Source organism: Oncorhynchus mykiss, chromosome 18 (genome assembly GCF_057628025.1).
Source record: "Oncorhynchus mykiss isolate SJ-2025 chromosome 18, ASM5762802v1, whole genome shotgun sequence".
NCBI lineage: Eukaryota > Metazoa > Chordata > Actinopteri > Salmoniformes > Salmonidae > Oncorhynchus > Oncorhynchus mykiss.
In genome coordinates this window covers 30,352,262-30,368,935 of record NC_143039.1, presented here as the reverse complement: position 1 = coordinate 30,368,935, position 16,674 = coordinate 30,352,262, and the positions used below count along the sequence as shown (strand labels likewise).

At 43.6% G+C, this 16,674-nt stretch overlaps 1 protein-coding gene and 1 non-coding gene across 7 annotated transcripts; both read left to right on the top strand.

The window, feature by feature from the left end:
• The first annotated feature begins 202 nt into the window (after positions 1–202).
• On the top strand, positions 203–1,538 carry LOC110495832 (uncharacterized). Its single transcript, XR_016488368.1, has 5 exons — positions 203–454; positions 552–786; positions 878–1,003; positions 1,170–1,259; positions 1,423–1,538. It is a non-coding gene; the product is annotated as an uncharacterized LOC110495832 (transcript).
• A 6,808-nt stretch (positions 1,539–8,346) lies between these two features.
• LOC110495831 (metalloreductase STEAP3) lies at positions 8,347–16,544 on the top strand. Of its 6 annotated transcripts, none has more exons than XM_021571298.3 (6): positions 8,439–8,591; positions 9,997–10,496; positions 10,817–11,344; positions 11,557–11,721; positions 13,117–13,167; positions 15,023–16,544. In XM_021571298.3, exons 1-5 carry the CDS (start codon positions 8,555–8,557, stop codon positions 13,120–13,122), a joined length of 1,236 nt encoding a protein of 411 aa, XP_021426973.1. In that variant the 5' UTR covers positions 8,439–8,554; the 3' UTR covers positions 13,123–13,167; positions 15,023–16,544. The 6 variants fall into 6 exon arrangements, with proteins under 6 accessions (XP_021426971.1, XP_021426973.1, XP_090064236.1 ...); XM_090208110.1 differs by lacking the exon at positions 15,023–16,544 and adding an exon at positions 13,709–14,676 and having other exon boundaries at positions 8,449–8,591; XM_090208111.1 differs by having other exon boundaries at positions 8,557–8,779.
• The last annotated feature ends 130 nt before the right edge of the window (positions 16,545–16,674 follow it).

The window sequence follows — 16,674 nt, the reverse complement described above, 5'->3', positions numbered from 1 at the left end:
CTAGTTAAACTCCAATAAGAAATTCACACATTTATGTAGGCTTTTTTATTTGACTTATTTAGTCAATCTTTTCTTAACTATTAATTTCTTAACTTCATTGTTGGTTAAGGGCTTGTGAGTAAGCATTTCACGGTAAGGTCTACACTTGTTGTATTCAGCGTATGTAACGAATACAATTTGATTTGTTTATGTCCTATCCCAGTTTTTCCCACCACCGCGGAAAAATAATCCACTGAAGGGTCTGACACAGCGACACAGAAAAAGACAGACAGACATGGAAACTTCAGTTCCACAGGCCAGAACAACTCAGCCTCCTCCCGCCCTATCACATTTCTTCCCTCCACCTCCACTGGAGCCCATCGTGGTTGAACTGCCCATTTCTCCACCAGTGAAGCACGCCATGTTGGAGCTGCCCATTTGTCCAGTAGCAGTTGAGTCTCTTCATGGATTTGAGGTAGGCTACTCACTCCAAACTGTCCCTTTTTTTATATGTAAATCAAAGTCCTATTTTAACTGCAATCAGCAATTCTCGTGTTTATGTCCTTTCCCAGTTTGTCCCACCACCGGAGAAAAATGAACTGCTGAATGGTCTGACACAGCGACATAAAAAAAGACAAAAAGTCACTTCAGTTCCAAAGGCCAGAACTACTCTACTTCCTCCCTGCCAATTGAATTTTTTCCCTCCACCACAGGGATGTCAGTGGGCACAGAATTTCCTCAATTCACCTCCACCACAGGATTGCCAAACGGCCCAAAATGGAGTTAACCCATATTCAATGAGAGCAGGTGATTGTGCTTTAGCTAGCTCACATTTCACAGAGAGAGAGCGAGAGATTTCAGCTAGTCATTTACCTTATATAACACTGATTTCCATTAGTAACAGGTGCTCCAATGGGCAAATACCCAGGTTATCCATGTACAACTACCAAAGCTGGGTCTGGAATATCAGACGCTTCCCTGGTTCACATGCTCAGACCTCTCTCACCGATGCGCGTGCCAGAAGGTAAGTGCCCTTTTGAACAGTAAATATCCTCTCTACTCTCGTAACAAGCCTTGTTGGGCTGGTGAACAAAATAATGTCCACCATTGACTATTCTAAATCCTAATTGGTAGCACATGGTTTACATTTGGTGTAACAATTGATTAAGGCTCTCTTGAATTGTGTTCAGATGATGGTGGATGGGACTCTGCTGGGGATCACCCTGGGACTCCCTTCTACATGGGTTGACTCTTCCACTGGACCTTTTAAGCCCTTTAAGGTACTACATGACTTAATCCAGCTCACCTTTTTTGACACAACAATCCAAATGAATCTATTTCAGTAAATGTAATTACAGTGGTTGATATACTGTAAGTCCACCTTTTCAACATTAAAGTATGTTTGTGGTAAGGGATGTCAAACTTTTTTCTTTCTCCCATAAGCTATTTTGCCGGAAAAAAAGGACGCAGTGGAGCATAGCATATTTTTTTTAAAATAAATAAACTCAAGCATACCCTGATTGGTTTTATATTACATAATAAAATCCAATGAGAACAAATTTGCTTGTGCCTGTTATTTATTCATTTTAACTACAGTAGATTCTAACCTAGCAATCCCACACGATCAGTCCGTTGGATACCAAAATGATGTGTGAAACAGTAGCCAGTTTAGATGTTTGTGTTCTCTGTCTGTTTGGTCAGGATGTGACTCAGGTGGGAAAGTCTATGCTTTCTGGTTTGTTGCTTTTGGTCAGGGATGATTCTCAATCAGGGACAGCTGTCTATCGTTGTCTCTGATTGGGAATCATACTTAGGCAGCCTTTTTTCCTTTTCTTATTTGTGGGTTGTTGTCTTTGTTAGTGGCATGTATAGCCTTACGGAGCTTCTCGTTCGTTCTGTTTATTGTTTTGTTGGCAACATTTAAAATAAAAAAAAATACGCTTACCACGCTGCACCTTGGTCCGGTCATTTCCTTGATGACGATCGTGACAGTTTGTATTGCTGTGACATTGGTAGGTTTTTCTAAGAGGAATAAACCCACACAAATAAGGTGATGGACATAGTTGATGTCCTGCTTTTGATGTGTTGCTTTTCCCACCATTGCAAGGGAAAAAATGTCTCTATCTCAGACACGAAAAGGGTGATTCAACCCAACACTATCAGAGTCCCATTGTTGATAAACTAACACGTGGAGGACATGAGCTGCTGCTGGCACACTGTCAGATCCAGACATATCAAATTTCAAATCAAATGTATTTATTTAAGCCCTTCTTACATCAGCTGAAATCTCAAAGTGCTGTACAGAAACCCAGCCTAAAACCCCAAACAGCAAGCAATGCAGGTATAGAAGCATGTTGGCTAGGAAAAACTCCCTAGAAAAGCCAGAACCTGGGAAGAAACCTAGAGAGGAACCAGGCTATGAGGGGTGGCCAGTCCTCTTCTGGCTGTGCCGGGTGGAGATGTTCAAATGTTCATAGGTAACCAGCAGGGTCAAAATGGATGTCGAGGGTGCAACAGGTCAGCACCTCAGGAGTAAATGTCAGTTGGCTTTTCAGTAGCCGATCCATCAGAGTATCTCTACATCTCCTGCTGTCTCTAGAGAGTTGAAAACAGCAGGTCTGGGACAGGTTGCACGTCCGGTGAACAGCTCAGAATTCCATATCCGCAGGCAGAACAGTTGAAACTGGAGCAGCAGTACTGGGGACAGCAAGTAGTCATCATGCCAGGTAGTCCTGAAGCATGGTCCTAGGGCTCAGGTCCTCCGAGAGCGAGAAAAAGAGAGAGAGTTAGAGAGAGCATACATAAATTCACACAGGACACCGGATAAGACAGGCGAAATTCTCCAGATATAACAGACTGGCACTAGATCCCCGACACAAACTACTGCAGCATAAATACTGGAGGCTGAGACAGGAGTGGTCGGGAGACACTGTGGCCCCATCCGACGATACCCCCGGACAGGGCCAAACAGGCAGAATATAACCCCACCCACTTTGCCAAAGCACAGCCCCCACACCACTAGAGGGATATCTTCAACTACCAACTTGCCATCCTGAGACAACGCCGAGTACAGCCCACAAAGATCTCCGCCACGGCACAACCCAAGGGGGGGGCGCCAACCCACACAGGAAAATGATGTCAATGACTCAACCCACTCAAGTGACGCACCCCTCCCAGGGACGGCATGGAAGAGCACCAGTAAGCCAGTGACTCAGCCCCTGTAATAGGGTTAGAGGCAGAGAATCCCAGTGGAGAAATGGGAACTGGCCAGGCAGAGACAGCAAGGGCGGTTCGTTGCTCCAGAGCCTTTCCTTTTCACCTTCCCACTCCTGGGCCAGACTACACTCAATCATAGGACCTACTGAAGAGATGAGCCTTCAATAAAGACTTAAAGGTTGAGACCAAGTCTTCATCTCTCATGGGTAGGCAGACCATTCCATAAAAATGGAGCTCTATAGGAGAAAGCCCTGCCTCCAGCTGTTTGTTTAGACATTCTAGGGACAGTAAGGAGGCCTGCATCTTGTGACCGTAGCATACGTGTAGGTATGTACGGCAGGACCAAATCGGAAAAATGGGTAAGAGCAAGCCCATGTAATGCTTTGTAGGTTAGCAGTAAAACTTTGAAATCAGCCCTTGCCTTAACAGGAAGCCAGTGTAGAGAGGCTAGCACTGGAGTAATATGATCAAATTTTGGGGGTTCTAGTGAAGATTCTAGCAGCCGTGTTTAGCACTAACTGAAGTTTATTTAGTGCTTTATCCAGGTAGCCGGAAACTAGAGCATTGCAGTAGTCTAACCTAGAAGTGACAAAAGCATGAATTCATTTTTCTGCATTTTTGGACAGAAATTTTCGGATTTTTGCAATGTTATGTAGATGGAAAGCTTTTTCATTTTTTTTTTAGAGGAATGGGAGATTCGATATAGGCCGATAGTTCTTTATATTTTCTGGGTCAAGGTTTGGCTTTTTCAAGAGAGGCTTTATTACTGCCACTTTTAGTGAGTTTGGTACACATCCGGTGGATAGAGACCTGTTTATTATGTTCAACATAGGAGGGCCAAGCACAGGAAATAACTCAGTAGTTTAGTTGGAATAGGGTCCAGTATGCAGCTTGACGGTTTAGAGGCCATGATTATTTTCATCATTGTGTCAAGAGATATAGTACTAAAACACTTGAGTGTCTCCCTTGATCCTAGGTCCTGGCAGAGTTGTGCAGACTCAGGACAACTGAGCTTTGGAGGAATACGCAGATTTAAGAGGAGTCTGTAATTTGCTTTCTAATGATCATGATGATTTCCTCAAAGAAGTTCATGAATTTATCACTGCTGAAGTGAAAGCCATCCTCTCTTGGGGAATGCTGCTTTTTAGTTAGCTTTGCGACAGTATCAAAAATACATTTTGGATTGTTCTTATTTTCCTCAATTAAGTTGGAAAAATAGGATGATCGAGCAGCAGTGAGGGCTCTTCGATACTGCACGGTACTGTCTTTCCAACCTAATAGGGATACTTCCAGTTTGGTGTTGCGCCATTTCCGTTCCAATTTTCTGGAAGCTTGCTTCAGAGTTCGGGTATTTTCTGTATACCAGGGAGCTACTTTCTTATGACAAATGTTTTGTTTATAGGGGTGCGACTGCATCTAGGGTATTGCGCAAGGTTAAATTGAGTTCCTCAGTTAGGTGGTTAACTGATTTTTGTACTTTGACGTCCTTGGGTAGGCGGAGGGAGTCTGTAAGGGCATCTAGGAATCTTTGGGATGTCTGAGAATTTATAGCACGACTTTTGATGACCCTTGGCTTGGGTCTGAGAAGATTATTTGTTGAGATCTCAAACGCAATACAATGGTGGTCCGATTAGTCCAGGATTATGAGGAAAAACATTTAGATCCACAACATTTAGTCCACAGGACAAAACTAGGTCCAGGGTTTGACGTGGCAGTGAGTAGGTCCGGAGACATGTTGGATAAAACCCACTGAGTCGATGATGGCTCCGGAAGCCTTTTGGAGTGTGTCTGTGGACTTTTCCATGTAAATATTAAAGTCACCAAAAATGTGAATATTATCTTCCATGTCTACAAGGTCCGATAGGAATTCAGGGAACTCTGTGAGGAACGCTGAATATGGCCCAGGAGGCCTGTAAACAGTAGCTATAAAAAGTGATTGAGTAGGCTGCATAGATTTCATGACTGGAAGCTCAAAAGACAAACATATTATTATATATTTTTTGAATTGAAATTGAAATTTGCTATCATAAATGTTAGCAACACCTCCGCCTTTGCGGGATGCGCAGGGGATATGGTCACTAGTGTAACCAGGAGGTGAGGCCTCATTTATTTAACACAGAAAATTTGTCAGGCTTAAGCCATGTTTCAGTCAGGCCAATGACATCAAGATTATGATCAGTGATTAGTTCATTGACCGTAACTGCCTTGGAAGTGAGGTATCTAACATTAATTATCCCTATTTTGAGATGTGAGGCATCACAATCTCTTTCAATAATGGCAGAAATGGAGGAGGTCTTTATTCCAGTGAGATTGCTAAGGCGAACACCGCCATGTTTAGTTTTGCCCAACTTAAGTCGAGGCACAGACACGGTCTCAATGGGGATAGCTGAGCTGACTACACTGACTGTGCTAATGGCAGACTCCACTAAGCTGGCAGGCTGGCTAACTGCCTGTTGCCTGGCCTGCACCCTATTTCATTGTGGAGCTAGTGGAGTTAGAGCCCTGTCTATGTTCGTAGATAAGATGAGAGCACCCCTCCAGCTTGGATGGAGTCCGACACTCCTCAACAGGCCAGGCTTGGTCCCAGAAAGAGGGCCAATTATCTACAAATTCTATCTTTTGGGAGGGGCAGAAAACTGTTTTTCTGATGTGGGTGGATTTGAGCTATAATTTCATCATCAACAGGCCTGGGTATCTCCAAGACAGATTCAATCTCATGTTATCACTTTAGCTGTGTGAATATCTCGATCATCCAAAATGATATAGTAACAGGTCACTGAAAACATACACAAAGAGATTAGTGGTGATCGAAGTATGTAGGTTTGTATTAGTCATTTCAAGTCAAGATGAAACAGTTCCTCAAAGAGAAGGCCAACAGGACATGGTTTACACACATCTGTGGAACTACATAACTATGTTTCTTAGTGGCCAAAGAAAAGGAAACTCCGCTACACTGGTTCTTATACGATCCACAATGTTTATAATGGATTTCAAAACTCCCCTCTTTTCTATATATAGCTTACATGTCAACCAATCAAAGAAATACACCACTCACAAAAGTATACAAGTTAAATCTATGAGCTTTTATCTGATTGTGTAGATCTAGAAGAAAAAAAACGAATTTGAGGATCAATTTTATATTAAGTTGGACCTGTTTCATATAGCACAAGTGAAACCGAATTATCTCGGTGCTCCACCCAGTTCAGTATAAACACATTTGTTTCCATCAACAAAGGATAAATACTTACTGCCTCATTACTCACATGGCTGCTGATGTGACCTTTACCAGGGATTTGAACAATACACCCATGGAAAGAGGGAGGCAAGGGCGCACCACTATCCATGCTATGGAGGTCATTGCAATGAACTGACCGCTGCCCTGTGGTAGATTCATAGGGTACAATTTCCCTAATCACATATCTCGTTAGGAGGATGATATTTTTTCAGAGGCCAATGGAGGTAGAGGACTCAATCAAATGTCACATAGCCCAGTACAGTATATCCAACCTTAGTTAGGAACATGCAGACTGACATAGGGTACAATGCAATAGATTTTTTTGAAATCATGTGAGCACATTGAGCAATGCCCATTGAAATATCATCAGCAAAATCCCAGGTAAACACAGAATTTTACGTTGATCTGCGCCGCTGTCTGTGTATGTGTCCAAATTTTGAAGCACCAAAGTGTTCCATTGTCAATACGCTGACCATAAGTTGCTACTGCTGGCTATACATGTCTGCTCCCAGGCTCCAACTCTAGTCTGACCCAGTTCTCCAGCCCAGTCTGCGTTATCTGATGCCGTGAGACTGACTCACAGAGTCAAGGTCTGCTGGGCTGCATTAGCGCCCACTGCCCAGCTCATAATGACAACATATCCTCAGTCTGGGAGAAAGATTTGGGCAGTGGATGACGTGGTGCCAGTGGATAATGTGGACAAAGGTTTTTAGACTTGGCTGGATCTCTGTTGACCTTTGACCCTAGAAGTCACAGAGTGAGTAGTCCCTTGTTCTGTTACAAATCAAGTCTTTACATTATACACTTAAAACATGTTGTAGAAGAGAAATAACTTAGCCCCTCACTGTAAGTAAACTGAATGTGGCAATGGTTCTCTGCTGCTGATAGGCAAATGCATTCTTACAGTTGGTGGCACAAAGGGAAATATTACATGTTAAAATAGACTGAAACACAGGTTCATGTATATGAAATATGTATACAATCTTCATGAAAAAACGTTGGTCCTGTGTCATTTATTTCCAATAAATCACATTAAATGCTCTGTGATTTCTAGATTACAAGAGGGATTAGTGTGATATTATACTCCAAATCAGTCACGGACGAGTTAAAGGATGCCGATGGTCATATATTTGTGTGATTCTGTGATCAAGGCTGAGGCTTTCCACAGAAATCCCAGCTTTACGCGCTCCTCTTGACCGATGGAGCCGGGAAGGTTACAGTAATGCAGCGGAGCAGCCAGGGCTTGGGCGCAAGGCAGGCGGGGAAATGGTTCGGACATGCCTGGCATCCAACATGAGCCCAGATAGAGCTGTCGGCTGAGATGAAAGTTAACCACAAACACTGATGCCATAACGGATCTCGGAGTGTAAAGTCAGAGTTTAAAGTGGCCTTAAATGCTGCAGCAATATATGGCGATGTCTGACATAGGAGAGGCATGGCAATGGAGTCACATAACATTTAGATGTAGCCTACTCATGTCAAAACATACTGCGCAATCAATGCCACATGACTTTCCAAAATTAGACTACAATATCTCCATCATAGGTCATAGTCATATATATCCATAATTTACAAATGGATAGAAAATGGACAAATGTAGGTTATGTGAGTAGAGAGAGAGACAGACGAAACCATGTAAGCCTGAAGGATACATTTAACCTTCTACAGTTGGCAAAGGCAGACAAGTGTTGACAGCCTCTGACCTGCAGTCAAATCTCCCTTTTACTTTTAGTGGGCCTATGTTTTTAATTTACAGTAAATCCCTGGGCTGACTTTTAAAACAGCAGCATTTAAGATCCCCATGGAAAATAAACTTGTGATAACAGCAAGCCAAACATCCAATGTAAAATGAATGCACCACAGAGAACATCTTGAAAGAAAAATCCTAAATACCCACAGACACTACAATCAATTTTACATACGAGTCAGAGCTTTTCGAACCATGTTAATTATGGGTTGACTGCTGTCTTCTTGATAGGAATTACGTATACTGTTGCTACTGTTAACTGAATGGCCAGTCCTAGCCTATTGTAGGCTAACTCTCATGTCAGTTTGGGGAAGAACTTATCTTCTTCACACAGAGGGGGCAGTTGGGGCGGGGACGGATTTCTGAGTCACAAAGTTATGAGCGCAAGACATAAATACACAGACGTCGAGAAAGGTGAGCCAAAAAACATGAATTCAACAATAATTTGTGGCCACTGTTTTGCTGTAGCTAGCTAGTTAAAGTATAAATAGGACATTTTTAGAAGTTGGCCAAGTTTGTCGAAAAGAGTTGGTAGTTCCGTGTTCTTTATTTTGGAGAAAAAAGTTAGCTAGCAAGCATTGCTTTCAACCAAGCAATAACAGGTAGGTAACGTTAGCCTGCACAGCTAGCTAGCTAACTGTTAGCTAGCTAAGTAACTTAGCGTTCGCTCTCCTTTGAGTAGGAGTAACGTTTGCTAGCTAGAATATCAATATGCGCAGCCCTGGCTTCAATACCTCAATGTCTAAGTATTGAGGTGTGCACAAATAAAGGATGTATAGCTAGTAACTTCGCTGGCCTAGTAGTAGTAGTAACATGTTCGCTAGCTAGTTAGTTATAGCAGTTATAAAGCAGGTTGCATTAGCTAACGTAAATTCACGTAAACTCGTACATCGCCTTGGTCCGTACAATTGCCCTTATTTTAGCTCCCCCAAAACATAATACTTCCAGATCAACTGTAATGTCAATACCACTGTAAAGCACAATTTCTCCCGTTTCCAACAGAATCAATTACATGACCTAAACGCTGCCCGTTTATGCATAATTCAAGCAGGCAATGAGCCCGTAGGGTCTTTTTAAAAATGGCGGGTGGGGAAGCGAAATTAATGCGTGATAGTGAGAAGGAGAGATGTTGTGTGGGAAAATAGCTTTTTTTTCACTCGATCTGTCCAATTTATCACCTTATCGACTATAAGATATAAATAAAACACTACAAAGAGTTGATATAATGTGTCATTACATACCTATTTGAAGGTTTGTGTCGAATTTGAATCTGGTTTTTAGGGCGGTGCTAGGGTGATCTTAGAAGTAAACAGCGGCTTTGAGAATAATGATGCAAAAAATGACTAGGTATCCATCCCCCTTACCCCCGTCACTGTCCATTTCTTGTTTTTAAACGATGAGAGAAGTGCTACACCTGGTGGAGAGAGATTGTAATACAGATCTAGTTTCTTTATGTGTGCTGTACATTACACGATGTAACGGAGGGTCCGTTTTTTTCAACTTTTCTCCAATACTATAGAGCCATTACCATGTCGATCAACGCTTGAATAGAAACGTAGTTCACACCCCTGATTTTGAAGTCAACAAAGTCACTACAGTCCCATTAGTTTCCTTTGTAGCCTCGTTTGAACGTTGCGGTTGCGCACATTTGTACGGAATGGGGTGAGTTTACGTTAGCTAGTTTGCCAGTTGAATCAACGTTACATCAGTGTTAATCCGTGTCAATAACAAAATCATCTTTACATTGAATGCTGCACAGACACAATTGTCTATTGATAGACATTTAACAATGTTAGCGACCTTTCTTTTTTTTTTTCAGCTCAGGACAGGATGCCCCAGGAGGAGATGAAGAAGCCTCTTATACTTGGTGGTGCCAGCCCCAGACACCTCAAAACCTCAATTTCTGATCCAGGTACCCCCTTGGTTGGCATCCTGGGCACAGGTGACTTTTCCCGCTCTTTAGCCACCAGGCTGGTAGCCTCTGGGTACCGGGTGGTAGTGGGTAGCCGCAACCCCAAGCGCTGTGCCTCCCTCTTTCCCGAGGAGGCTGAGGTGACCACCCAGCACCAGGCTGCCACCCAGGCTGACCTGGTGTTCGTGGCCCTTTTCCCCGAGCACTACTCCACCCTGGCTGGACTGAGGGAGCCGCTAGTGGGGAAGACTCTGGTGGATGTTAGTAATGGTACTAAGATCAACAGGGATAAGCAGTCCTACGCGGAGCAGCTGGCCAATATCTTCCCAGAGAGCAGTGTGGTGAAGGCCTTCAATGTGATCTCGGCCTGGAGCCTGCAGACGGGGCCAAGGGACGGCAGCAGACAGGTAAAGCCTAAGTCCTCTGCACACACAACAGTGCCAGAGAAGACAGACAGACATTACTACTCTGAATTACATTTGGATGTACTGTTTTATAGTCTTTTGCTCTAAACCGGACAATGTCCACAGTTTATGTAATGTTACATGTTTCACATATTCTCATGTTGCAACCATATTATCACAGGTGTTGGTCATATGGTGTTATTGTAGCTAAACTATGTGATGTAGACTATTGGTAAAGTATTGTGTCTCTTCAGTTGGGTTCTCCTTGGTGAAGATTCCCTTCCCTGACACTCTTCTGTGACTCTCACCTCTTTACTATCCAGGTGCTGATTTGCAGTGACAGTAGTAAGGCCAAGAGCGCTGTACTCCAGATCTGCCGCAGTCTGGGCTTCATCCCTGTTGACATGGGCCGCCTCTCCTCTGCCCAGGAGATAGAGAACACCCCCCTGTACCTCTTCCCCTCGTGGCGCGTCCCATGTCTCTCCACCCTCAGCCTCTTCTTCTTCTTCTACGCCTACAACTTTCTTCGTGACGTCGTCCACCCGTATGCCACGGCAGGGAAGAGCACATTCTACAAAATTCCGGTGGAGATGGTAAACGTGACACTCCCCTCGGTGGCCTTGGTGACCCTGGCTCTGGTCTACCTGCCTGGCCTTGTGGCTGCCTTCCTGCAGCTGTCGTGGGGCACCAAGTACAGGCGTTTCCCCAACTGGTTGGATCGCTGGCTGCAGCAGCGGAAGCAGTTGGGCCTCTGTGCCTTCCTCTGCGCAGCGCTGCACGCCGTCTACAGCCTGTGTTTGCCCATGCGCAGGTCTGCTCGCTACAATCTGCTCAACGCTGCCTTCAAACAGGTGAGAAAAGCATCAGTAAACTATTTATAAATAGTTTAGCCTACATACTATTAATGAATTAGTATTGCTATTATAAATGTATAGTTCTAAAGCATTAAAAACATTACATCAGCATTTAGAACGTTTTCAATATGGTAAAACATTTGTAATGGCTTATTCATAGTGTAACCACTTGACATCGCAGTAAGCAACAATGTGTGTTTACTGTGCAGGTGAAGGTAGGCCAGGAAGACTCGTGGGTAGAGGAGGAGGTGTGGAGGATGGAGCTGTATCTGTCTATAGGCATCCTGGCCCTGGGCCTTCTCTCTCTGCTGGCTATCTCCTCACTGCCCACTGTGGGCAACTCGCTCAACTGGAGGGAGTTCAGCTTCGTACAGGTCAGCGCATTTGCACAGACACCTTTTCTGTGTACATGAGCATTAGTTCAATGAAGCAGTCATTTGGCAAAACAAATTTAACATTGTAGCCTACTGTAGAAAGACAACCTCTGAGCTGTGTGTGTCAACTCTTCTCCTCGCATGCCGCGGAATTCATAAAGGGGGAACTTTACTGGTTCCATTTTCCAGGGATTTGTCCTCCTTTGGAGCATTTAGAACTTTCCCTTCATATGTATGCTAAGCTGATCCAGTCGGCGCCAGATTAGTCACATGCTGCTAGTTCGTGTGATAAAAGGCCTGGGTTCTGCTTGGCCTGTCAGAATGGCCTGTCTGCCTACAGCCCGAAGCCGCAGTAAAACATTTGAGCATTATTCTCCATCAAGATTACAGTCCTGCAGTCCCTTAAGCTTGCAGCCAGCCAGACAGTGTAGTGAGTTCAGTCCAGCTGATTCGTAGTGCTGACGACAGACGGCCATCGCTTTAAGTGAGTTAGGCTGGTATTAGGAACTGTTAACTCGCACTGACTCTTAACAGTGCCTTGTATAATTATTGGTAAAATTAGATACATTAAGTATTTTAAGTAATACACATGTATACTGTACAAAAATATAAACGCAACATGCAACAATTTCAAAGATTTTACTGAGTTAGTTCTCATAAGGAAATCAGTCAATTGAAATAAATAAATTAGGCCCTAATCTATGGATTTCACATGACTGGGCAACAGTGCAAACATGGGTGGGCCTTAAAGGGCGTAGACCCACCCACTTAGCAGCCAGGCCCACCCACTGGGGAGCCAGGCCCAGCCAATCAGAATGAGTTTTTCTCCACAAAAGGGCTTTATTACAGGCAGATGCACCCCCCTCAGATGATCCCGCAGGTAAAGAAGACAGGTGTGGAGGTTCTGGGCTGGTGTGGTTACACGTGGTCTGCGGTTGTGAGGCCGGTTGGACGTACTGCCAAATTCTTTAAAACGACTAAGGAGGCAGTTTATGGTATAGAAATGAAGATTCAATTATCTGGCAACAGCTCTGGTGGACATTCCTTCAGTCAGCATGCCAATTGCACGCTCCCTCAACTTGAGACATCTGTGGCATTGTGTTGTGTGACAAAACTTCTCATTTTAAAGTGGCCTTTTATTGTCCCTAGCACAAGGTGAACCTGTGTAATGATCAAGCTGTTTAATCAGCTTCTTGATATGCCACACCTGTCAGGTGGATGGATTATCTTGGCAAAGGAGAAATGCTCACTAAACAGAATGTAAACAAATCTGTGCACAACATTTGAGAGAAATACACTTTTTTTAGTGTATGGACATTTTCTGGACATTTTTATTTCAGCTCAGGACCAACACTTTACATGCTGCGTTTATATTTTTGTTCCGTGTATATTTAGGGATGAGGATGAAATGGGTGAGTCACGACTGAACCTTCCCACCTGTCAAGGGTAATTATAATTCAGCTGCTCTCTGTAGTGCCCTGTACTGTGCTAATAATTAGAGGGAACACACACGGACACAGACACACACACACACACACACACGCTGACTACAGGGGCTCATTAAGGACAAATGTTGAGCTTGTAGGTCATACTGTTCCCTTGGGCCTCTTTACTACACTCGTGCTTCCATGATGAGCTAATATACTGCACATATAATATACCACTCAAATCACCACTTCCTTTCACCTCACTAAGATGTTGAGTTACTAAAAGGTTATGTAGAAGGTTCAAAGGTCAACAATCATCTCCCAGGTGTTCTGTACATCTGGGTAGGCCAACTTCATTTGCATTTAGTCTTTCATAAAGGGGTTTGATTGGCAATGTATTGGGGGGGGATTATAATAATTTCAAGAGTTTGTAAGTGTATTTTAACGTTTAATATAAAATATAATATTCACCCAGAAGTGGCTCTCCTAGTGGCCGGGGACTTTTAATGCAGGCAAACTTAACCAGAAGAAAATAACTCTAGACCACCTTTACTCCACAGACCGAGATGCATACAAAGCTCTCCCCCGCCCTCCATTTGGAAAATCTGACCATAATTCTATCCTCCTGATTCCTGCTTACAAGCAAAAACTAAAGCAGGAAGTACCAGTGACTCGCTCAATACGGAAGTGTTCAGATTACGCGGATGCTACGCTACAGGACTGTTTTGCTAGCACAGACTGGAATTTGTTCCGGGATTCATCCAATGACATTGAGGAGTATACCGCCTCAGTCATCGGCTTCATCAATAAGTGCATCGAAGACATCATCCCCACAGTGACCATATGTACATATCCCAACCAGAAGCCATGGATTACAGGCAAATTCCGCATCGAGCTATAGGTTAGAGCTGCCGCTTTCAAAGAGTGTGACACTAATCCGGACGCCTATAAGAAATTCCGCTATGCCCTCAGACGAACCATCAAACAAGCAAATTATCAATACAGGATTAAGATTGAATCCTGCTACACCGGCTCTGACACTCGTCGGATGTGGCAGTGCTTGAAAACTATTAGGGACTACAAAGGGAAACCCAGAAGCGAGCTGCCCAGTGACGCGAGCCTTCCAGACGAGCTAAATGCCTTTTATGCTCGCTTCGAGGCAAGCAACACTGAAGCATGCACAAGAGCACAAGCTGTTCTGGATTACTGTGTGATAACGCTCTCGGTAGCCGATGTGAGCAAGACCTTTAAACAGGTCAACATTCACGAAGCCGCGGGGCTAAAAGTGTCTAAACTGACATTTTCAAGCGATACCGGAGCGCCAGGTCTAGGACCAAAAGGCTCCTTAACAGCTTCTACCCCCAAGCCATAAGACAGCTGAACAATTAATCAAATGGCCACCAGACTATTACATTGATCCCCCCCTCCATTTGTTTTTTACACTGCTGCTACTCGCTGTTTATTTTCTATGCATAGTCACTTCACCCCTACCTACATGTACAAATAAATCTGTACCCCTGCACACTGATTCGATAATCTGTACCCCTGTTTATAGCCTCGTTATTGTTACTTTTTATTATTTCTACTTTATTTTATTTGGTAAATATTTTCTTAACTCTATTTCTTGAACTGCACTTTTGGTTAAGGGTTTACCATTTCACGGTAAGGTCTACAGTTGTTGTATTCGGCGCATGTGACAAAGTTTGATTTGAAATTGGCCATCAGATCTCATGACCTGACATTGTATTGAATGAAAATGCTGGATTTCAAACCAAATTAATTTGTTGTGAGTACATCTGAAGCCGGCTTTCACCCAGATTCAGTTCAACTCAAAGTTATTAATTATCATGGTCCTCTCTCTTTCTCCCTTCCAGTCCAGACTGGGCTACATGGCCCTGTTGATGGCCACCCTCCACACGCTGACCTATGGCTGGGACCGGGGCTTGGACCCGGAGCAGTATCGTTTCTACCTCCCTCCCACCTTCTTGCTGGTGCTGGCCCTGCCGCTGGCTGTGCTGCTGGGGAGGCTGGCTCTGTCCCTGCCATGCGTGGCTCTCCGGCTGAGTCGTATCAGGAGGGGTTGGGAGAAAAGCCGAGCCATCCGGTTCACACTGCCTGAGGACGAGCGTAATGGGCCATCACAGGAGGACATCAGTAATGTTTGAGAGATGCTTGGTTTAGTCTTACATGCAGGATTGAATGAAGGAAGCATGGAAGACACACACACACACACACACACACAGAGGCAGGCAAGTGGAGATGGGAGAGAAGTACTGACTGTGTCATATTAAGGGATGTAATCTCACCAACAGTAGCCTTATGCATCAAAAGCAATTTAGGGATTTCATTGGCCTTTGTTATACTCGTGAACATGCTTCTTGTTTGGTAGACATGTCATCTCTAGCACTACCATCTAACTTGGTATTTTTATCAAGAGAAATGAACTATGGTTCTATTGCTCACTAAGCCTCCGACACATGTACAGTGATGCATTTTGGAGATGACTATTATAGTGCTGCGTTTAATTCGCTGCCACTACTCCCTTTAACTAAACTGGAAACCAGACATTGTCATTGTCTTTCTACTGGTGTCTTAGCCAGTCAGATACTGGGCATCCAATGCTATCAGGTAAAAAAAACAACAACCTTGTACTGTCTCAGGCTTACACTTCAACGTGAGGGAAGCCTGGGCATCCAACACTGTAGTTGTAGTGCTGTTAGATGCCTCAGCTCTGTCTGCCCTGCTCGTGGCTGAATCTGGCTCAGCTGTCTGATTTGCCTGCTGTGGTCAGTCAGAGCTAAAATGTTGCACCTCACAGCAATGTCATCGGTTGTTCGGTGGTGTCATGCCTGCTTCTGCTGTGTAATCACTTCTTACTGCATCGGCGATGTGTTAAAAAAAAAAAAAATAGAGCTTTATATTTTTTTGCCTTAGGCTATTGTTGCATTGTTTTGATGCGTCAATGAATGCACTATAATGTTTATACTTTACCTGGTCAGAGTCTTTCAAAGATCAAATGTGTACCAAAGATTGTGAAAATATATTATCGAAGATTGCAAAAATGTACTATCGAGTCCCAAATTGTTGCTGGCACCAAACCCAATCGAGGATGGCTCATGTTTTGTTTTTGTGTTGAAGTTACACTGTTATAGGTATAATTTAAATATGATGACATTGTATAAAATGTACTAATTTTATTGAACAATCAAACTAACCGGCTGTCATGGAGACTCTATGGTACATGTGAAATTGTAAGAGCTATTTTATATTCTGACTGTTACATTTCTTCTGTTAAATGCAATAAGTTCCATAGGTTTATCCACAAAAGGAAATCAAAGACATGTATATTCTTATAGTGCTTATTGGCAGAATAAACACACTATTTTCCACAATTTACCCATTCTTTGTTATGCAGAAGTTCATGAATGTATTTACTTGCCACTCACTATCCTTACTGACCTGGAGATCGACTGTGGACACATGCTGGCCTCTTGTGGTAGCTATAGGCTATTGCATTTGTCACCTC

Bases quoted from the DNA above. Each gene is read 5' to 3' on its own strand.
- LOC110495831 (XM_021571296.3), top strand. From the start codon at position 8,555: ATGAGCGCAAGACATAAATACACAGACGTCGAGAAAG. The intron at 10,497-10,816 runs GTAAAGCCTAAG...TTTACTATCCAG, and splicing joins CAAGGGACGGCAGCAGACAG to GTGCTGATTTGCAGTGACAG. The intron at 11,722-15,022 runs GTCAGCGCATTT...TCTCCCTTCCAG, and splicing joins GGGAGTTCAGCTTCGTACAG to TCCAGACTGGGCTACATGGC.